Source organism: Xyrauchen texanus, chromosome 35 (assembly GCF_025860055.1).
Source record: "Xyrauchen texanus isolate HMW12.3.18 chromosome 35, RBS_HiC_50CHRs, whole genome shotgun sequence".
Taxonomy (NCBI): domain Eukaryota; kingdom Metazoa; phylum Chordata; class Actinopteri; order Cypriniformes; family Catostomidae; genus Xyrauchen; species Xyrauchen texanus.
This window is the reverse complement of record NC_068310.1, coordinates 29,050,303-29,074,542: the sequence shown is the minus strand read 5'-3', so window position 1 is coordinate 29,074,542 and position 24,240 is coordinate 29,050,303. Positions and strand designations below refer to the sequence as shown.

Below are 24,240 nucleotides of genomic sequence, written 5' to 3'. Positions count from 1 at the left end.
ATATGTGCAGTTGTTAGAGCAGCCAATCACATCGCAGTGCCCGCATTCCCTTTTCAGAAGACACGCCCACGTGGAACTGTCAATTGTTCAGTTCAAGATGGCGCTGTCCTGTAGAAGGATATGCCGCGGGGCTTCAGTGGTCGTACTGTATGGAATACGACCTGTCGGGGTCAGTGTAGGTCTCTGCACACCTAGATTGGCGTCCACACAATTAAGGTACTATATATAAAAGTCTCAAATGAGCGATGATGTTATAGGCGGTGGCTGTAGTTGTCTTCATACCATAGTCCTAAAGCCAAGATGACATGTTGTTATTATAATCGACTAATGTCTATGTTTTATAACTGAGCTTCTGGTTATTCTGCATGAAATTATATTATTTATAGTTTTTGGCATTATAACATATGATTTAATTTGCATCGGACTTAAAGGTATAGTTCACCCAAAAATTAAAATGCTCTCATGATTTCCTCACCCTCATGCCATCCCAGATGTGGATGACTTTTTTTCCTCTGCTTAACACAAATAAAGATTTCTAGAAGAATATCTCAGCTCTGTTGGTCCACACAATGAAAGTGACTTGGTACCAAAACTTTGAAGCTCCAAAAATCACGTAAAGGCATCATAAAAGTAATCCATATGACTCCAGTGTTTTAATCCACATCTTCTGAAGCAATATTATTGGTGTGGGTGAAAAACAGATAAAAATCGTATTACTCTTTTTATCTTTAATCTTTTTACTTTATTAATATGACGTTTTTTACTATCATTCTCCACTTTCGCTTTCACAATCTTTGTGTGTTTTTTTTTTTTTTTTGTGTTCTTTGTGGCAATTCACATTCTTCGTGCATATAGCCGCAAGAGGGCAGGGAGGGGAATTTATAATAAAAATATGACTTTTATGCTGCTTTAATACACTTTTTGGAGCTTCAAAGTTTTGGTTCCCATTAACTTGCATTGTATAGACCAACAGAGCTGAGATATTCTTCTAAAAGTCATTCACATCTGGGATGGCATGAGGGTGAGTAAACAATGAGAGAATACATTTTTGGGTGAAATATTACTACCCTACCTTGACATTTTTATTTATGCTTATTCTATTTGCCATATACATATTTTACATGCTTTCTCTCTCTCTCTCTCTCTCTCTCTCTCTCTCTCTCTCTCTCTCTCTCTCTCTCTCTCTCTCTCTCTCTATCTATCTATTAGTTTGTGGTTTGTTAGACACTACTCACCTTCACAAGCAAGGCATGGGATTGGTCGAAGCATCATGTCCAGACTCAAGTGGGTCAATGAGAAATATGAGCGAATGCTGCAGCGGCGCTTTCCTCGCTTTTATGTTCTCTATCACACCTTAATGAGAGGTGAGCATGAAGAATATGTTTTAAAAAGTGTTTCAAGTTTATTTAACATTAAAGCAAAGAGATTATTTTGTGGAATGCAAGAGGAGATGCTAGGCAGTTTGTTAGTGTCATTCACCATTCACTTTTATTGCATTGTTTTTCCATACAATGAAAGTGAAAAGTGACTGAGGCTAACATTCTGCCTAATTTCTTTTGCATGAGAGAAAGAAATTCAAACTAGTTTTGAACAGCATGATGACAATTTTATTTCTGTGTGAACTATCCCTCGGGCAAATGTTATCTGATTTTGATGTGATATTTTTATATGAAGGTTTTCGGCTCCTGTTTCAAGATGCTCAAGAAGTGAGAAGAATCAAGACCCGAATGATCATCAACAATATTGACCACCAGATGTTGCCTTATCGTGAGATGGAGAAACTCAGGCAGGTGGGTTGCATTCTCTAGGAAAACTGACAAACCGATGGTATACGTTTATGAGACATGTTAGATTGCTGTAGCAAAAGTTGTAAATCATTATAATCAATGTGTGTGGCTTTCAGTTCCGCAGGGACATGATCAAAGCTATTCCCTTGGTCATCATATCAGTACCTCCTTTTGCTAACTATTTAGTCTTTATCCTAATGTGAGTATTCAATGTCTTCCACTGCTAAGTTCCTCTGCTGATTATACAGCATGTTCCTTTTGCACTATAATGAAGTGTACAGTACCTCTTTGTTTTTTAAACTTTGAAATGTAAGTTCACCTTCCTCTGTCACCAGGTTCCTCTATCCTCGCCAACTCCTTATCCGGCATTTCTGGACCCCACAGCAGCTGGTCGAATTTCAGGGAGTATATCATACTCAAAGGGCACAACACCACTGGGCTATAGTCAAAGGACTGGAGAGGACAGCAACTTCTGTCCAAGACAGCCGACTTAAAAGCCGCCTTACAGAGCTCTGCAGTAAGGTAGTCTGCGCTCAAATTTACCATCAACATTTGTTATAGTGTTATGTATGTGTGGAATAACCTTTGCTTGACGGTGTCCAGGCCCAAGCCACAATGTTTTAGCCAGTTCTCTCATATGAAGACAAGGTATATGTGTGTCTGCAGGTTCGAAGTGGTGTTCATCCTGTGGTGTCTGATGTCCATGCAGTGAGAACGTTGTTCTCTGGACCTCCCTTCGGTATCAGGAGAATGTATGCAGACCAGACGGTGAGCTCCCATTTGTCCGCTCTGTTGCTATTCTTTATATCTATAACAGATTGTACAGATTTTAATGTTCTTATTTGTAGTTTGTTTTTATGTTGCACTTGTACAAGTGGCCAGCAAGTTGCATAATTATTAACTATACTTTTCAGGAATAGTTCACCCTAAAGGTAAATTCTTTAATTATCTACTCACCCTTATGTTGCTCCAAACATGTATGGTCTTTATTATTTATTTATCATTTATTTTTATTTCTTTATATTATTATTTTTTATACATTTTATGTATGCTATTTTCACGGTGGAATACAAAAGGAGAAATTATAAAGAATGTGTATGCTCCTGTTTTCCATACATTAACAGAACATAGTGACCACAGCTGTCAAAATCCAAAGAGGACAAAAGTGTCATAAAAGTTGTCCATGCAACTCAATTTCGGTCTGTTCCTCACAAAAAGCGGCTGTAGGACTTCAGAAGTCTTGCAATGACTCATGTGATACATTTCCCCTTTTGTGTTCCATTGTTTTGTGTTTTTGTTGTCACTGCAGGGTGAGTAAATAATGACAGAATTTTTGGATGAACTATTCCTTTTACATTTTCAAAGTTTGAAGCTCAATCTATGTTTTATTATTTTTCGTTTTCAGAGACAACTCTGTCCGTTGCTCTTCCTGACGCCCCACCTTCCAGCCTTCTGGGTTGGTCGACGCTTGAATGGCCACGCCTTAGAACTCATGCAGCTTGACCGTGCCATTGTTCGATTGGGCTTGCACCAGTTAAATGATGCAGAGCTCAGAGAGGTCAGTGGTTACTCACAGAGCACCCTTTTTTTGCCAATTACCCTCTGTGTTTTATATCACATACTGTATATGTAATATGTCTTCTAGTTATGTTACGTGAGAGGGCTGAATCCAGACCGTCTGAGTCCCGGACAGTGCCGGGAATGGCTCACACAATGGTTGAATTTCTCAACACACCTCAAAGGTACGTAGGCAATGAGATCAACGCTATGTTCAGAATAGCACACTTATGTGCTATTTCTGCAATATTTTGCACAGTGTGTGAATTTTCTTTATGCATTTAATACCTGGATGACAAACTTAATTTGCCAAAATGTGCAGTATACAACAGAACACACTGCACAGAATACTGTATCCCACAATGCACACAATTTCCAGCGTGATGAATAAACCAGAAGTAATTACATCTGTGATTCTTAGCATTTTTGATATTTTAAAGTAATAATAGTTTAATGAACACAAAATACACAGAATTCCATTAAAATGCAACATAACTGTTTCACACTAACCCCATGCAAGGTAATGAGATCATGTGACAACAATGTAGCCCACTACTGTTTAACCCTCTGGGGTCGATGGACACGCCGTCGCGTCCTGCTGGATTCTTTCGTCATAACAGCGGAAACAACTTAAGTGAAACTCAGCGAATACTTATCACATAAACATGAAACATATGTCTAAAGAAAGCTTAACAATTCAAATTTAAAACAAATATTCTGCTGCAATGTAATCTGTATGAAACAGTGATGTACAGTTTATGCTGGCTCAGCTAATTCTCCCTAATGTGATCACACTCATGCACAGAGGGCGCTATTCATACGGTAATGTGCTGAGGCGATCAATGCAAATGGTAAACGCCCCCAAGGCAAGTTATATACATATATATATATATATATAAAATATAATATATTTTAAAATGCAAATTATTCCTGTGATGTAAAGCTGAATTTTCAGCATCATTACTCCAGTCTACAGTGTCACATGATCCTTCAGAAATCATTCTAATTTGCTGGTTTTCTACTCAAGAAACATTTATTATTATTATCAATGTCGAAAACAGTTGTGTACTATTTTTTCAGGATTCTTTGAGGAATAGAAAGTTCAAAATAACAGCATTTATCTGAAATAGAAAGCTTTTGTAACATTATAAACTACCATTCAAAAGTTTGGGGTCAGTAAGAATTTTGTATTTTTTTTAAAGAAATTAATACTTTTATTCAGCAAGGATGCATTATATTGATCAGAAGTGACAGTAAAGACATTTGTAGTGTTACAAAAGCTTTCTATTTCAGATAAATGCTGTTATTGTGAACTTACATAAAAGAATCCTGAAAAACAATTATATATTGTGGATATGCTCTATATCAGATATTACATTTTACTCTGTTCCCAGGGGAGGGGTCTTTGTCTCCTCAGGTGTGAATCACATCAATATTTATGATCATTCATGCCTACTCGCATATGACCTTTCTAACAATAAAAGTGTCTTACAAAAGTTAAATTACTATATTGTTTTGTATGAATTCTAATTTATTTATTTTTTTAAACCATAAACGTTATTTTCTCAAAAATTCAAACATGTACATACATGCTGCTCACATATTATTGTAGCCAAGTTTGTGCTGAATGCAGTATTATCAGACTTTATTAGCCATTAATGTGTTTTTAAGCAACTGAAAAAATTAAAAATGTCAAGGCATGTCAAAGCTTCTCCAGGGCCCAAAAACACCCTCAGACCCCAGAGTGTTAAAATGTTATTGTTACTGTTTCTTTTATTTTTTTTAAGACTACTGAACGTTTTAGTTGTATGAATTAAAAAATAAATAAAAAATTGAACAAGCTTTTTGAGTAAATGCAAACTATTTGTATTTGTGTTTTACTTATTATTATTATTATTATTATTATGTTTATTTTACTTGATAAGTGTTGAACTTACATACTGTAAGTTGCATAATTTTTTCTTTCAGTTTAAAACACTATGCAACAGTTCGCATTGATATGGTATTAATATATTCGAATGAATCTCAACAAAGCAGATACTTACCACTCTGCTGTGAGTGGCACAAAAATAGCTTATTGGTTAAAGCTATATAAAATTAAGTATTTGTCCTCCTCAAACTATATGGTAATCCCCAAAATTAAAACAATACAGAAACACATCTAACTCTCAACATAACAAACATTAAATACTAACTCTCCCGTTATATTCAGTAACACATAAAATAACACTTAATTTCAACATTTACTCTCTCCATCCAGTCCCAGAAGTTGGGATCCACAAATCACTGCAGTTTCAGTTAATGTCAACAAAATTATTTGTTGTCCCAATATAAATGGATTAAGTGACAGGACACATTTTTGTATGTTGAAACAACTCATTTAATTAAGTTAATTTGGTTAAGGGAAGATTCAGTAAAACTGACTATAGTAAAAGTTATTATTATTATTCATTTTTAGTGTACTGCATAGTTTTCATTAAGTGCTAATCTAGTATTCCATTCAGACAAAGCCCAACTGTGCTGAACTGTTATATTATGCTGAAATGAAGTATATTACCATACTTTAAATGCTTTATTAAGGGTTTGTGTAGGTAGGGGTTAAATAATTAATTAGTTCAAAGAAATAAAAGCTAATAGAAGAGAGTCCATTTCCCAAAGTCCTTTTGTTGCACTGTTGGCATGACAGTTAGTCCGTTTCATATTCATTGTGACATTGTTTCCTTCCTCAGAGTCTGAGACCTCCCTCTATCTGCACTGTATGGTACTGCTCACTGTAAACTACCCAAAACACCAACGTCACTGACCTTGGAGAGCCACATGACTTCTTTTCATTTCCCCCATCAGTGACTTTACAGAATTTAATGGGAACCCCACCCAAGGGCAAAATGCCATGGGAACAAAGGTCATATGCAAATTCAAAACGCACACCACAAGACCAGTGAAAGCTTTATCATGTGTGTTACATGTCGTAGTAAATATTTCAGTTTCTTGAACAATTTGTTTTTTTTTAAAAGGAGCTGTCATGCTTTAAACTTTTTTGGATATGCATCTAATTTTTGTTTACTTGACTGGTGAACATAAAGGGGGATATTATTGTGAAAAATGTGTGTGACAGACTATAATGACCAAATATGATATGTGCCAAATGCATCCTTTGGAATTCGAACTCTGGATTATCTTATCTTGGGACATATTCACTTATATAATGCAATGATATTATTCTACTAGCAATAGTTGTTTTGGGATTTAAAGTTGTTTTCTTATTCCCTCAACCCATTTCACCTTTAAAACTACAATTTCTAAGCTGCGGACAACTTTGACTGCTTGAAAAGGCAACTGTTTCTGTGACTGGTTATATTATGCACCGACTATATGAAAAGCACACCTTCATCTCATTACATTTTCTGGGGTAGTGTAAGGAACAGTCTGTCTTGAGATGTTTAAAATACTTAAATCACCACAGTAATTAAGATTTTGACAACTGGAAACACGTTTACATAGCCTATATATAGATACTACAAATAAGGCATATTGTTTTAATATAACAAGCTAAATTCTATTATGCAGCATATACACATTTTAATTAAGTTCATGTATTTATTTTTAATACTTAAATCTAAACAAGAACACCGCACCTTGTTAAATCCAAAATAAATAAATTATTTATATATATATATATAAAATTTGTTTGCTGTACACAGGGCTGTTTGGTCAAAACATTGCAGTTAGGTTGTAATTAGGCAAACATGTTGCCATTACATCTTGATGTAAGAGACATTTAAGAAAATGTCCTGAAATAACAATCGTCTTATGTAGCCTTTAACAGGTGCCTTTTTTATTTATGAACATGGGTGCAAACAAAGTGCAATACTTTCCATTTTCTTTTTAAGTTGCCAAATGTACTGCAATGTTGAGATATTTTATGCAAAGATACATTTCTGTTTGGTTTTGTGTTTACTTCCACTCTGTGAAACAATAGGCAATGATGTAAGACAAGATCTGAACTGACTTCTATTAAATGACTTTAAACTTTATGTTCTCTGATTGCATCTTTCATCAAACAAGAACTGATTCATCAAGCACTTTAGCACAGTGAGTATTTTGCAAATAAGTGTTTGAGTTTACGGTTCAGATTAAACTCAAATATAACAAAAATTACTTAAAATAACTCCTATTAAAAAATAAGGACAAACTTGGAACATTTTATTGGTTCTTTCTTATACAATTTGGCATATTACTTATTCATTGACCCCAAAGTAAAATGTCAATATGGCAGTTAAAGATAAAAAGTCTAAAACAAAGACTGAAGAAAGAATGCAAATAAGATTTAACAACTGGAGACTAATCTACTCGAATAGTCATTGAAATATGGCACAGATAATCCACTCTGAAAAGCATTTTCAAGTTGTTCAGCAAAGAGGGAAAAGAACTGGCATTTATAAAAGAGTATTTAAAAACTTTAAGTGACAGGTTGGTCCTGTTGCCCTGATCTGGCTGGTGAAGTGCTGTAGCTCAATGTGATCACATGACTTCGTAGCCACTGCGAATGGCTCTCGTCAGAATGCAGGCCAACACAATGCCCGTGATCTACAAACAGAACAATAAGAAATTAGCTTAAGTGTTTATAATGTAAAGAGTGAAAGAGACAGGGACAGATAGGAGAGTTTAATATGATGACCTTATGATCAAGGCATGTAACAGAGAAAAACATCTTGAATTTTGAAAACCTTAAGGAGTCTTACCTGAATAAATGCAATGACCAGAGCTCCTACAGCTATCCACAACATACTCTGATTCAGAAGATTCTCCACAGTGGACTGACATCCCTATAACACAAAAACACCTTATTGCTGTGCCACACACCCTGTCCAATAAACAATTTTAAATAAATCAAACAAAAAATAAAACAATGACATTTTATAATTTCACACAAAGAAAAAAAAAACAAGCAGCCTAATTTTTGAAGACTTGCTTTTAAAATGCCATAGAACAAAGCTGCCAGATAACCAAACCACAGTGATTTCCAAAACATTGGAGTTTCTTACATTGATGTAGATTTTGTTGTGATCATGGATAGCTCCGATACCACAAGTACGAGTCTCGTTTTTACAGCAAGAGTCTGGGACTGAATTATGGCTGATGCTGAAGTTCACCCAATCATCAGAGGAGTTTGCTCCACAGCACTTCAGCTAGAAGAGAGAAAGACATCACATATTCAACCTCATTTCTTATTTAACTGGACTTTATGGATTTGAGCCACACTGATTAAAAATAAATTTAGATGCATTTCTGCCAAAGAACCAATAGAAAGTGCAGCACAGGGTGTAAACTGAGGGGGCAAGACGTTGAGCTCTTTGACAACACAAGAGGAAGCAGGATGTCAGTTTAACATTCACAGATGCACTGGGCAAACAAGGCTGGCGAGACACTTGAAACTAAGCATTTTCTGAGCATAATGTAAGCCTCCTAGTTCCTGTTTACATTAGTATTAAGATCCATCTCATGTGATCCAATCTAATGTGGGCAGGAATGATGATCATGGTGACATATTGAGCAGAATATTGTAGATTTTTTTTAGTGGAGTACCTTTATTAACTGAGTGGGTGGTCCTTCACTAACGTTCAACTCATTACAGCTAGTGTTGCAAATTTTTAGAACTTAAATTGACAATCATTATCATTACTGAATGAAATCTGATTAATCATTAACTAATATAAAGCAATATAAAGATGCTTTTTTCTTTAATTAAAAGCTTTATTTACAAAAACTTTTTATTTTTTGACTGACCAACTGTTCTTATGCAAACTTGGAAACAACAACATTCCTTACTGTAGAAGGAAACATAAAAACATAAAAACATGAAACCTTAGTATGTGCATGTCGCCTTCTTTTTAAATAACATTTACATAAATACACTTAAGAAATGCAAGCAATGGTATTTTCCTCGTTATGTTTTCTTTTCAGTTCAGTCAGTGTATTTTTAATACATTCAGGCTGTTTAAATAAAAAATGTACTGGTAATGGATTACTGTTAATAATTACTTTTAAAAAAGATACAGATTTGAGTTTATCAAAACCCTGTTGTAGAATGTGTGATATATCAGACCTTGCATATTTTTTTTTATTAAGTCAAATAATAACTATAGGATTTCAATAAGGAATTAGTTTAAAGTAAATCCTTTTTCACTTTACATGTTTGCCATTGCAGTCTCTAGGCATGATCAAGATTTCAAGCTTGACTGCAGCAAAGAGCAGTAGATGGTGCTAGAAAGTGTTAGTGCACAAGGAAATATAATCAACTTGAGATCATGATTGCCAGGAGCCTGCTGATGTCAAGATTTAAAGTGAAAAAGGAGTTAAATTTTGGTCTGTTCTCACTCAAAACCGATTGGATTGCTTCAAAAGACATGGATTAAAAACAACTGGAGTCTTATGGATTACATTTACACAGCCGTTATGTGCTTTTTGGTGCTTCAAAGTTTGGGGCACCATTCATATTTATTGTGAGGACCAACAGAGCTGAGATATTCTTCTAAAAATCCTTGTATGTGTTCAGCAGAAGAAAAAAAGTCATACACATCTGGGATGGCGTGAGTGTGAGTAAATGAGAGAATTTACAATTCTGGGTGAACTATCCTTTTAATACATTATCAAAGTTTATGCAGAAACCATAATGTTAATCTACAGAAAATGCTCGATCATTATATTAACCCCTGCTTTATCTTTACAAGTAAGGATGCGTGTTTGTGTTTTTTATTCTGTGTTGCGGACAGGACGTGCCACATGCATCAAGCAAGTGGCAGCACGCCCACTAGCTGTGGATGACAGTCTAGTTTTTGCAAGATCTTCTGGCACGATTTGGCCTACTGAACGCATTTGTACATACCTTTTTGAACGCATGAGCATTTACACTACAAGCACAATGTGGTCGAAATTTATTTAGACCACTTCAGAATATGGTAGAAGTGGACAAATCTCAAAATGTGTTGGCCCCCGTTAACAACTGTATTTTGTATCCTCCCGTAAAAAAACAATAAAAAGAATGCATGAAACAGATGTAAACACTAAGTGTAAACAGCCTTATTGGCTGCCTCACTGTTGGTAGCTGACCAACCTCTTTTTGCAGATTATCAATGGCTTTCTTTATTTCTTCTGAGGTGTTGTATTCTGCAATTGCAGCTTTAAAGTTCTGGTCCAGCACTGCACTCAACTGAAGAACAGAGATAATCATGAGAAAAATGCTACTGGGAAACAGGTTAACACAAATGGAGTGCAGATGAGAGGAGTACTCACTTTCCCACGGAAGACATAACCAACGATGGCAACAGCGATTTCACAGATGATGATGAGGGACAGAAAAACAGCAAACTAGAAGGAAACAAAGAGATAAGAAGTGACATCTTAAGTCTTAAAGGGATAGTTCATCATTGGTAATCTGTCATAATTTAATCACCCTCATGTTGTTCCAAACACAAAAGGGGATTTTGGGCAGAATTTTAAGTTATTGGACTTTTTCTGTACAAAGAAAATGAATGGTGACTGAGGCTGTCAGTTCATAACTTTCTGCTTAACATCTCCTTTTATGTTCCATGGAATACAGAAATGCAGCATGGATGATGACAGTATTTACACCAAAGTTTCAGTATGAACTAACCCTTTAAACACTAAAATTATTTTATTTACAGCTGATAGCTGCTGCACCATGTGCAGGTTCATATTTTTCATTCATCAAAAGGATATCCAGGAATATGGTTAGGCCTGTTGGACTTATGTTGACAGCGCTAACACTGACATGCAGCAGCCAATGTATAATCAAAAATAAATACTAAGGTTGTACATTATGAAGCAATCCAATTGATTTTGGGTGAGACAGACCAAAAGAGAACTAATGTTTCACAATAAATCTTGACATCAGCAGTCCTCTTGGCGATTATGATATCAAGCTCAATTACACTTCTTAGCGCCATCTAAAATCATGATCGGGCCTAGAGACTCCATTGGCAAGATGTACAGTGAAAAAGGAGTTGTATTTTGGTCTGTTCTCACCCAAAATCTTATCTTATAAAATTACTTTTCTGCTGCATTTATGTGCTTTTGGAACTTAAAAATGTTGGTCAGCAATCACTTGCATTGTATGGACCTACAGAGCTGAGATATTAGTCTAAAAATCTTTGTGTCATGCAGAACTTCACTAGACTTATGCCATTATACTAAATACTTACGCATTTCAGTTTCAGTTACTTATGCAGTCAACTGCATGACTTTCAACAATATTTCCTGTACAATTAAATACTTGTAGCCAGTAGTATGAGCATTAAGTTTCAATAAAATACAAACGGCTGGTGCAACCCTGACCAGTAGATTATTTAATACGAATAGTGCAAAATGGTCCATAGTTCACATTAAAAGAGAAATTCTCATGAAATGTAATAGAACTCAAATCTATAAATCAAATGATTCTGATCCACATCCTTACCGTTGTGATCATGCAGTGATTCTCGTTGCAGGCTCCACAGCAGCCAAAGAAGGCAATGAAAAAGATAATGACTCCCACCACAATGATGAATATGGCAGGACCATAAGATCCTTTGATGACCGCCACATTTCGGAAACCAATGTAAACCAGTATCCCCAGAACTATTAAGGCCAAGCCACAAAGCTGGAGACAAAAGACAGAGACAGGAAGTAGGAAAATTAAGTTTTATACAGAACAGCCACTCCACATGAACTGCAAACAGACCACTAAGACTTAGTTTTCACTCAGCAGAAGACAAGTGATGATTAGTGGCTGGTTAATTGATAAATTGGCCGGTATTTAGAATTTTGTAATTATCAGCATTGCTTGGTTTGGCCTGTTTGTCAAGCCGTGAGGGTGTCGAGAATCGCCTGCTTGCACGTGAGGGAGCCGAGACACGTAAACAACCAAATCAAAACATCTCATTAAACTGTCCTGCAAGAGCCACGACAGACGCACAAGTGCTCAAGATTTTTTAAAGTACTCGCATGTTTCATTCTCTTTCTCTCTCTCCTTTTAACTGTCTTGTCCAATGATATAAAAGGCAAAAAAGGCACAATATTGTTATCTTGAATGCTTCAAAATACTGTAAACATTTCTACATAACCTATTAACCAAATTGTTTAGATTTTTTTAAATGCACTGTAGCATTTCTTTCAATAAATCAACATTCCCAATACTCCAACTCTTACAGTAATAGGAAGAAATTACTAGTAAACTCTAAAATGTATTGTTACTTGTTCATTTGCAACAAAAAAAACAGTAATACATTTGAAGCATTGGAATTTTGAAAGTCACAAGGTCTCATTGAATCTTATATTTCATGTTTGCAAAGTTACTTTGTGATCTTTTAATTTAAAAAGTACAAAAATAAATAACAAATCTTGTAATTAAGAACAATAAAGTTTATTTATCTTTCAACCCATTTTGTAATTCACTACAATAGCATGATAATACTGTATGCCATGATCAATGCATCACCATTTATCGTGATATGACCATTTTATTCGTCACATCCCTACCGCAAATCTTGCGCAAATCCAGCATTTTCTACCTGTGGAGCGCTGCGCTTGTTCCTCTGACTCACTAATGCATTTCACTGTACATCTTGCCATTGCAGTCTCTAGGCATGCTCAAGATTTCAAGCTTGATTACACTAGCACCATCTACTGCTCTTTGCCTGTGTTAGCACAAGGAAGTGTAATCAACTTTAAATAATTTTTGCCAGGAGACTGCTGATGTCAAGATTTAAAGTGAAAAAGGTGTTACATTTTGGTAATGCATGTAAACTGAAAGCTGTTAGGATACTGATGCTCGCTGGATACGCACTAGCACGTGAAAGCAACTTCAAAGTAAATGCGCGCGCTATAAGTAAATGTCATATTCACTGTGCACTGTATGTGCAATTAGTTTGATTCAGCCTTTTGTGAGAAAATGCAATTGCAAACATGCCATCTGTGGTTGCTGGAATACTGTGTGCATTGTTGTTGTTTTTTTTTTCAACTGAATATACTGTACAATTTATTTTGTGCAAATAAATGACTTAACAAAAACTAGAAGAACCATCTATATACCATTTAAAACAGTCTTCTTTTTTTATTATTATTATTTTTACAAAGTAAATTTAGTTAGAAATTGTGTCCATATAGTGGCAAAAAAACAAAAAAAATATATATTTTTGCCATTTTATGTCTATGATATTTACTATGTTAAAGTGTGTGATATATCAGCATGATATAGATATTTATAGCATGATATTTTAGAACATTCAATAACATTGGCTCTCAAAGTCTGTTCATAACCCTGTGTAAACTTTGAGCAAATTAGTTATGCGTCACCATTATCACAGAGATAACAGACTGTCAAATGACTCTTGTAAAGTAGGAGTGATAAGCACGTCCACGGCTGAGCAAAGTGTAGGATCTTCAGTAATATCTAGGCTTATTTGTAGGCTGTTGGACGTCACAAGCGCTTGCCAGCCGACAGCCCTGATCTTCTTTTATGACTACACCAGAGCTCCTGGAACACACGCAACACTAGTGTAAATATTCAAGGGGCTAATTAGTGGCAGTAGGTACATGTGCAACATGGAATGAAAACAAAGAGCATATTTCATTCAGCAAAGGAAAGCATGATTCATCCTTCTTGTGTATCCTCTAGTCTTTTTAAGTAGTGAACATACAATGGGCTGTAAAATCTGAATCCACAAGTGTAAATGGTTTAATTCTAAATATTTTCATTACAAATTATATTATAATAATATCATGTCTGATATTCAAAATGCTATTTTGAACAATCATCTCATCTAAAGCATTGCCATCACAACTGCATTATGTCCCACATATTTGTCCAGCAACTTTTAATGAGCGACTGAACTTGATTGTCATCTAATATGAATTTTAGCATCATAATGCAATTTACATTTTCTGAAGAAGCTCAGCAAATGCTATCCAAGGTAAAGAGGGTTAGATTTAAAATGTTCAAAAGCTGATTTCTGAAAGTGAACTCCACATAGGACAAATAGTTCTGACAGTTTATAGTCTTGAAAAAAGTGCAGAACATTCTGGGAGTCATTCGGCCGACTTTTTTTTTATGGTAAGGCTAATTTAAGTTTGTGTAAAGAAGGCCTAACAATATTATTTTTATTGCTTGGTAATTCTTTACTTTATTTAATGCTTTATTCGTTTGGTATACTAATTTATTATATTTAATACAGGGAATTTTGCCGGCAATTAAAAAAAAAGAATAAACAGTAATTTGATAGAATTGGGCTATATGATAGTGTTCCAAACAAGCACACTGATGCTTTTCTCCTTGTATTGTGTATTTATTTTTTATTTAAAACATCTTAATAATCGGATTGCTACAGTGATTAAATAATTCACAAACAGAGGCCATTAAGTTTTTCTACATGCGCTTGTCGATGTGCATAATATGAAATATTTGTTTTGGCACTCCTGGAAGTGTCATGTTTGCAGCATCAGATCTATATGACGTAAGATCAATCCATAAACACGTACAATGAATTGTCTTTCAATTGTTGTCATGATTAACACAGGCTAACGTTTGGTGTAAATTCATGGCAACAAAGTTATAAAATTGGATATAATGTTACATAGCAAAGGTTAGTAAGCAATTTTTATCACACTAAAATTATGTTAAGATGCACATTGTTTACGTCTTGTGACTACATTTTTGAAACAGTAAGTATTTTAATGTTTACGGATTGGCCCCATTTACTTCCTTTGCAAGAACCTCAATGTAACCCTGATTTTTGCTTTTGTTGAAGTGCCACAGATGCTATCGATTGAGCTTAACTTGTATTGAACCCGGAATATTCCTTTAAGTTATAAGAGTGCAAAATACAGTATTTTAATTAATGAACTTTTTTCACCCCAACGTATGAGTTTGACAACCAGGAGGAGTACCTGTTATTGCATAAAGGAGCACTTGATGAGGTGAATAAGGACTCAGAGTGGTGTTTAATCATCTACTATCAGCCCATATTCCTGCCAGCTTTTAGCATTAGTGAATGTCACAGAAAAGGTTGATGGTCACATGGAAGTCACATGATGCTCTTATAAACAGGAACATCAACCATATGACTGAAGCTGTACTTCACACTCACACTCTCTCTCTCGAAAAAAAAAATAATAAAATAAAATACCCATGGGCTTTTTTTTATGTATATATATATACTATTAAGTCCTCCATGCAAACCTGGTCCTAAATGAATTTTACTTTTCCAGGTCATAAGAATTATGTTGGCGCAAAACAAACACAACTCTAATTCTCCAAAACAAAGGAATTGTTCAAGTATGAATGTCTGGATTGTAGTTGTGTGTGAGGAAATACATTTTCAAGCCTTAATAAATGCTTTAAAATTAGAAGAGTAGAAAGGGAATGGTTTAAAGTGTGTTCACTGATATTGTTTCACCTTCAAAATAGGCTAGGTTGAAAAGATAAATTGTGATTGAAATACATTGGATCCCTCATACTTTATAACATTACAGATGTGAACTTCTATGTGAAACAAGATTTAATAATAGCAAAAAAGATCATGTGACCCCAATAAGTGTAGTTTGAGCTGCAAATGTTTGAAAACTTGTGCATATTGTCACAAGAGTGTATGTGAGAAACAAGCTGTGCCCGTACATATAAATAGCCATTACCACTATGAACATGAGCTCAGCTTAAGATGTTTCAAAGAGACTTCACATTACCCCAATGTGACGAAGAGGGGGGCATTGCCGGGCCATGATGGTGCACGGCCGGCGCTGAATCAGCTGATCAGCGGGAGAGCGAGATAAAGGGGAGCCAGAGGCCCCAGTTTGAGAGAGAGACGCACGCGGCTGTGTTGCATGTGTCTATGGTTTGTTTTTTAGTAAACGGTTCCTGCCTCCTCCTTGCCTATCCTTAAGCTGTTACACCCAGTAAATGAAGAGAGCTCTGTACATGCAAGAATATTTTATCAGGAAACATACCTTAAAGGGTAACTAAACACCTGCTCAGAGTCTGACTCCACCCAATAGAAATATTTGAAAATGCAGGAAAAGTGGGCAGACCCCGGCGGGGATAGAGGGAACGAACCGAGTGGGGGGGTCACCTGAGACTCGTAGTGACGGATTAATTGACAGCTGCTGTCAGACTCTATGTTATTATTATTCCTCACATGGTCGCAAGACGACATGTACATGAATCTGGCGTGGTGAGCTGGAACCTGCTTACGTCAGCTGTCACCGCTTACGTCACGAAGTACCGCAACAGCCAATAGGAAAATTCAACTGCAGTAGCCACCGTTCAACCTGAAGAGGGCAGCACTCAGACGTTTTTACACCATATATTGTAGAATTAAAACACTTTATACACAAATGTCAAAAAAATTACTTGAATCAATGACCAGTACTAATAAAGGCCCATGCTTACAGATCATCAACTAAAAAAAGTTGGTTTAGGGTTTAGTTACCCTTTAAGATAAAGGCTCAAGTTAAACTGGTGTTTGTGGAGAGCAAGCTAAGACTATGACATGCTTTGACAACAAACAATGTCAACAGCAGCACAAGACGTATGAGTCACGACAGTAGATGTTGTGCTCTGGGTGAGCAATCTAACTTTGATGAATAAAGCGTTACGTTTCCATGACCAAAAAGGTGGCCTTCCTGAATTATTAGTCAACTGTTAAAGGTCCGCTATAAACGTTCTAGTTCTCAATGCCAACCAGCAAATGGAGAGTTCACCACAAAATTTACTTTCTGCATCAGCAATTATCCTTAATTAAGTTGCAATATGCTGTTAACCTGTGTAGCCTAAACTATACAAATGGAACACAATAGGCTAAATGTTGTCACTATTAGCTGGAAATCCAACTTTACTGGATTATAAACATTGTGCACATCAGCTTAGATAAAGGAAAAGCCCCCCCCACCCTCATGCCATCCCAGCTATGACATTATTTCTTCAAACGATGATTCTTAGAAGAATATTCAGCTCTGTAGGTCCATACAATACAAGTGAATGGTGACCAAAATTTGAAGGTCTTTGAAGCATAAAATAATTCATATGACTCAATGGTTTAATCAATCTTCTGAAGTCTTCTGAAGCAATTTTTTTCACAAATATTTGTTAGCAGTTTCCATGGCGATCATGATTTCAAGCTTGATTACACATACTATATCCAAAGATGTAGGCCAACAGTGAAAAAGGAAGTATAATTTGGTCTGTACTCATCCAAAATCAATTAGATCACTTCAGAAGACATGGATTAAACCACTGGAGTCATATGGATTGCTTTTATGCTTTTTTTGGAGCTTCAAAGTTGTGGTCACCATTGACTTGCATTGTATGGACATCCAGAGCATAAATATTCTTCTTAAAATAATTTTTCCACAGAAGAAAGTCATACACATCTGGGATGGCATGGGGGTGAGTAAATTATGAGAGAATGTTCCATTTTGGGTGAACTATTTCTTTACGTTTCTAGTTAGCTTAAGGTTAATTTGAAGTGTTTTACAACAACTTTACTGTTTAGAAGTGTATACACACTCTAATATTCATGGGCTATAAAACACTGCAAAATAAGTAAAACTAGAGAGAAATAGCTAACAAATATGGCCTTTATAAGACCCAATGTATTTTATCTATATTCTAGCACAGTAATGGGCAACTGACGGCCCTCTGTATCATTGAATACAGCCCATCGGACAAGTCTGAGGACTGATTTTATAGCATTGAAAAAGGGGTTATGTAAAGACTGCATTCAGTTTATGATGTTATTGTGACCAGAAGAGGTTGCTTGTTCTTAGCAGACCTGCTGATCACTCTAGGATTCAAGCGTGCAACATCTTACATTTGCTCATAATTTATAAGGTAAATTGAGCTACATTTGTCCTCAGCTTGTTAGTGAGATAATGTACGCAGGTGGAACCCATGTCTTTTGTTTGCCTAGATACGAAATCTGTCATTAAAGATTTCAATTTGAAGTGATCAAAGAGGTATACGATAAGAGAGATACATACACCAGAGCTGCTCTCCTCACAGATGTAAAGGGTAAATAAAATAAAAGGGTGAAAGGCATCAAAAGTTCGAAATCCGTGACAGTGCGGGAATCAACATAGACATCTAATGTTGTTTTGCTCGTGCTTACGAAAAACTAAGTTGTTATAAGAGGGACAAACTTTGAAGAAATGCGCGATTGAGATGCCTGACTGACTGTTGTGTAGTCTTGAGAATAGTGAGAATTTTCTCTGACACATGGGACCCTTTGGTTCGTGTGTGTATGTTGGGGTGCTGAAATGTTATGTTCTTGTATCCAGTATTGTTATTAACTAATACCTACAAGCGGTTTTATGAGGTGGGGTTGAAAATGTTGTCTGTTAATTTGTCTATTTGTCTGTTGCAAACATAGATAATACAAATTAGATAAATATTCTTGAAAATGTAAGTCTGAAGTATATTGCTTGTCAATTGAATATGAATTTGTACATGTGAATGGCATTTTTTAGTAAAAACGCAAGTTACAAAATAATTATATTCATTTTTATAAACATTGTTAAATCTCAAAAATCTTTAAAAGAACATTGCATTAGTTGTGCATAGATTAACCACAATAATGAGGAAATTGAGTAATGGGTGAACATTGTTAGAGTGCGGATTTGTAATCCAGCCCCTTGGTAGAAAGGAGAAAAAATGTTGGCCCTCACCCCCTTCAAAGTGGCCCATCCCTGTTCTAGCACTAAATTACAGTATACTTAATAATTTGGCCCCTAATTGACCTTTTTCACAGACTGTGATGATGTGTTTCTGCCTTATTTAGCAGTGTACATTTTTTAAATATTGAGTGTAAGTTTATAACATTACGCTTAGTGTTTTTTTACCCTGGAATTCATTTTAAAATATTAATTACCACAGCTGCGTAGGGGTTTCAATTTTAGCTGAGGGAGTGACAATAAATTTGTCATCTTCTCCCATCTGACTGATTAATCCACCGCTATCTATTTTTTTCTTTATATTTATATTTATGCATTTGGCAGACGCTTTTATCCAAAGCGACTTACAGTGCCCTTATTACAGGGACAATCCCCCTGGAGCAACCTGGAGTTAAGTGCCTTGCTCAAGGACACAATGTTGGTGGCTGTGGGGCTCAAACTAGTGTCCTTCTGATTACCATATTACTAGTTATGTGCTTTAGACCACTACACCACCACCACTCCACTGAGGTGGAAGCAAGTGGAGTGTGAAACATGGAGTGTGAAAAAAGAATATATTTGGCCTTGCTATCTGAATCACCACAAGAGGAATCTAACTTTACTTCAACTTACCCTGATTGGTAAAAGTGTGTGTAACAGTTCCTAAGAACTCTCAAAGCCTTTGTGGAGGATTTGAGGGGGGGCAACAAATGTTGTGTCACACATGAGACCAAATTTGAGAAGTAGAGAAAAGATCCACTTAAGCCAAAAAAAAATGTACCTTTTACATCAACGTTGGTCACAGTGGCTAAAGTCAAAGTCAGTGTGATGCAGCATGAATTATAAAAAAAAGAAGGGTTAGGTTTAGCCGCCTGTTGCATTACTATAAATCTTTCACAATCAAGGCCCACAATAACACTAAATGCCAGCATACCCTGGCAGACATTAAAAACAGATATTTCACTCCGTACTCACCCAGAAGATGAAATTAAAGAAAAAGAGCAGGTATTTGACACATTTTGCTCCTCCCTCTACAGCCATTGTTGTTTTAGATTAGATTCTGAAAATAAAATGAAAGAAAAATACATAAATAAAAGGCATGTCACCACACCCACTGGCCCCAATACCTGGAAAGTTAAAAATACATGAACAATATATAGGTCAGATTACAGATATGAGCTAAATGAGGCTAATAATTAACTGCATACTGTTCAAACAACTTGAAGAAACCAAAAGCACTTGGAATTTTGTCTAAGGGCAAGGTTATATACAGTGGAGAGATCCAAAGTGGCACTTAAATATGTACTAACTATATAAACTGTTAACACATCCCTGGGAACAAAGAACAAAGCCTAAAACTGTGCCCCACCCCCACCCTTTTAGGCGCAAAGCTGTCAGGTATAAAAACGGGTGCACAAACACCATTCCTCAGAATGTTCTAATTAAGGGGCAAAGAGCGAGCACCTCAAAAAACCCTGAGTCCGTTGTGCAGTGTGGTGATTCACAATGTTACAATGAAAAGCTCTCAAAGCTAGAAAGACAGCCAGTAGCTCAAGACAGTTGACATGCCACGACGGTTTCGAAGGTGTCGAAAGTCGGGCGTCCATCACACACCACACCCCAACCTGTGTTGGATGCATCTGTGGTCAGCACTTTCCTTCTGAAAATTTGACCCAGCATAACGCCCTGTTGGTAGAAGGCCAGCGCTGTCCATTGTGCTAGAGCAGCCAGACAGCGGCGAGTCATCGCCATGCACCGAGCCAGTACTGGAGAGGTCTCATGTGCAACAGACCTAAAGGTATGACGCGTATGCTGCCACCATAAAACTCAAAATTCTCTGAATTGACTTTAGTGGTAATGTTTTTCCAGTTTGAACTGAGACAGACCGAAGAATGGTCTGTACATGCTCGTTCGTGAAGTGCACACACATACTCACGGAGTCGAGACAAACTCCTCAAAAGGAGATTTACTGGCTGGGGAAAAGTGTGCAGGTGAAGAGAGGTGGCTGGCCTACAAACTGAATCGTATGACCGTGCTCGATTGTTTTAAACACCCAATCTGACAAAAGATCGAATGACTCGTACCAGAAGACTCCAGAGGTGAACTAATAATTTATGTTTGCCGTGTGAGCAATGTAATGTGTATACGGCTGTCATGTGACAAAAAGAACAAACGACTTGGACCAAAAGAGTTGAAAGGTGAACTAATAATTTCTGTTTCTGCACAGGGCCTGTTTCATGTAACACACGAACGGAGGTTGCGCAATGCACATGCGCAGCCAACACAAAATGAACCAATCACTCTCCGGGACTACTTGTTCTTCTGAGTCACATAAAAGATTCGTTCAAAATGAACGTTTCATTCATGAACGACCCATAACTAATGGGAATTTCAAGTGTACTGGATGGATCATAAGGGAACTGCTGCTTTTACCACATCTGTTTGAGATCACGAGATTAGCACTAAGAGTTCTGTTATTAGATAGAGAGTCTAATGATGTCATCCAAAATGTTTACCAATTTATGTACTTTCAATTTATTAAATATATACTTAAAAGGGCTATTAATGTTGCTTCGCTGTACTATTATGGCAGTTACATAAAAAATATATAAATAAAATAAAAAATATTGGTTAAATAAAATTGATATGACGACACTCGGTAAATTCTGGGGTTGTTCACGTTAATCCCCCGTGCATTAAACAAGTGATTTTCTTTTCTCAACTTTTTCGACTCCAGAGGAGTTTTTTTGTACACTGATGACATAAAGATTCCCGTATTTAACATTAATTAATTTGAATATGTCAATAGTTTAGAAGTCATTTAAACTACGTCTCTGGGCCTCAATCGCTCAACAACGCGTAGTGTGTCGAAATTCAGTCCACTACACGCCACGAGACCCTCGTTGTAAAGATAACAATGTGACCATTCACTGGGTAAACAAAATTACTCTCTGCGTGTAATTGCGATTATTACTAGTCAAAACTAATTATTTCACACAACAAAAAGCCGAGTTGTCCTGATAAACGATGAAAAAAATGTGTGGTTGGTTTCAGTCTCGAATCTGTTCTTTCCAAGAAAATGTGCCGTTAGAATTTAAATAAGAGGTGACGCGGGAAATATGTAAATGAGAAATGGAATGCTTACCTTGAGTTAAACGTGTTCGATCTAGTGTACTAGGAACCTGTACAATCAGATGATGTCTATCCAAGCAGCGGTACACGGATATAAGAAGTCGATATGTATTGTCTAACATTGGTCCCTCCTATTACTGCAACCCTCCCCACCCCTTACTGCAAATGAGCCTACTTCCAGAGGACTTCGTCAGACAAATTCTCTGGGGAGTTTATACATGTTAGTGACATGCACAGACCTTAGCAGGGACAGGGGCTGAACATAATTAACAGTTTTATGTTAAATAACGCTTATCAGATCATTAGTTAATATGCATCCAAATAGCAATGAAAAAAGTTTATGGGGGCACAATAAATCAGCCCCCATAGTCCATACCACATCAGTCCAAATATTTTAAGGAAGGGTTATTATACTGTTTGATAAACTTAAGTCAATTTGAGAATTTTATTGTAGTTCTGTAAATATCATATGACACATCAAAGATGCCTGTACATATTAGGAGTTAAATTGCAGAGTATTATTGCAATATTGTCAAGGCTGGGTGAAGTGATTTTAATAGAACGGGGTAAATGTCCCCCAGGTAAAAGGCACATTTGATTTGATTTTCTCCCAAACCATTAAATAGCAACTAAATCTATGCCCAGTTTGTCACTATACACTGCAAAAATGTCCTGATCCATTGCGTGTAATGTCTAAAGTTTGATTTTGAGGTAATTTGATCTAATATTTAATAATTTTGCAAATTTATACAGCTAATGAAAATCACTGAAAATATCACATGTATTGTTATTTTGTTCAAGGTGATTAAATTAAATGTTTTACAATAACTGTCCACAGTATGTGAAAGGATAGAATTGGGCATAAAAAGCCCCCCCATAAAACCAGTGTTTTATTTAGTTTTTAACTGGGGCGAATAGATTTGTTATGAAATCTAATTGTTATGTTGTTGATCCATTCACAATTTATTCAAGAGATTCATTTGTTTATAGAATACTTGAGATGTTTGAAATGTCTGAAGTGATTGTTTTCATAAGCATTAAAGTATTTTAATTTGTCACTCAAAAACTATCTTGCTTTCTCAGAATTATTTGCATTAAAATTGTCACATTTTGCACGATAACTATTACCCCTATATCTACACAGTATCACTATAACTCCCCCAGGGAACGTTTACACCAGGTGTGGGGTTGTCAGTCAGCTCTCAGTGACTCAGACAGGTGGGTTATAAGCATGAACTTCTCTTCCATACAGCCAAACAAACACTGCTTCTGCAAATAGCTGGGCACTTTGGCAGGATCTTCCTCTTTGGTGTGCATGAGGCACCTGCCATATTCTGAAATACATTGGTCAAGAGCTGGGGAAACATTTGAGAGTGTTGACAAAACTTTGGAGGGCTGGACTCACAGCCAACATAAAAAGTCCATCCTGGACTGTGAGGTAACAAGGGGGTACCTGGTATTCAAATTCAGTTAGAGGTTAATAAGGCTGCATGGAAAAAGGGGAGTATTGTGCCAAGAGATTAGCCTAGTTTCCTCTGCTATAAAATACAGTTGTGACAACCACCAGGCTTGCACTTCCTGTTTTTATTTCCTGTTCTTTGCTTATGAGGTGAATCTCACCTCTCAAAATATGTAACTATTCCACATTATTAATGCCTGTCTGCATAACTAAAGTGCCTTTAAAAGGAAAGTTCATCCAAAAATGAAAATTCTATCATAGTTTACTTACCCTTGTGTTGTTTGAAACACATCTGACTTTCTTTTCTCCGTGGAACACACAAGGGGAAGTTGGGTAGCATGTTAGCCTCTGTCACAATTCTCTTTTATTATATGGAAAAGGGATGCAATGAAAGTGAATGATTACTGAGGTGATCATGGAGAAAAGAAAGACATATGGTTTTGGAACAACATGAGGGTGCATAAATGATGCCAGAAACTGCATTGGTATTTATGATTTTCAAAATATGCATTTTCATCTGTAAGTCAATTTTTCTAAGCAATCATTTCATCTCCTTCAATCACTGTTCATAATCAAATATTCTGTCAGAATAACATTACGACAAAG

At 36.2% G+C, this 24,240-nt stretch overlaps 2 protein-coding genes across 2 annotated transcripts; one reads left to right on the top strand and one right to left on the bottom strand.

The window, feature by feature from the left end:
• The first annotated feature begins 77 nt into the window (after positions 1-77).
• Positions 78-6,998, top strand: LOC127628936 (LETM1 domain-containing protein 1-like). The gene is made up of 9 exons (XM_052105919.1): positions 78-216; positions 1,210-1,364; positions 1,675-1,790; positions 1,904-1,986; positions 2,123-2,309; positions 2,454-2,555; positions 3,193-3,345; positions 3,433-3,529; positions 6,074-6,998. The coding sequence occupies exons 1-9, from the start codon at positions 98-100 to the stop codon at positions 6,145-6,147; spliced, it is 1,086 nt and encodes a 361-aa protein (XP_051961879.1). The 5' UTR covers positions 78-97; the 3' UTR covers positions 6,148-6,998.
• A 532-nt stretch (positions 6,999-7,530) lies between these two features.
• Positions 7,531-22,325, bottom strand: LOC127628937 (CD63 antigen-like). The gene is made up of 8 exons (XM_052105920.1): positions 22,189-22,325; positions 20,019-20,103; positions 11,821-12,003; positions 10,638-10,712; positions 10,459-10,554; positions 8,390-8,533; positions 8,087-8,170; positions 7,531-7,931 (listed from the first exon to the last, which is right to left on the bottom strand). The coding sequence occupies exons 2-8, from the start codon at positions 20,082-20,084 to the stop codon at positions 7,866-7,868; spliced, it is 714 nt and encodes a 237-aa protein (XP_051961880.1). The 5' UTR covers positions 20,085-20,103; positions 22,189-22,325; the 3' UTR covers positions 7,531-7,865.
• Positions 22,326-24,240: the final 1,915 nt, after the last annotated feature.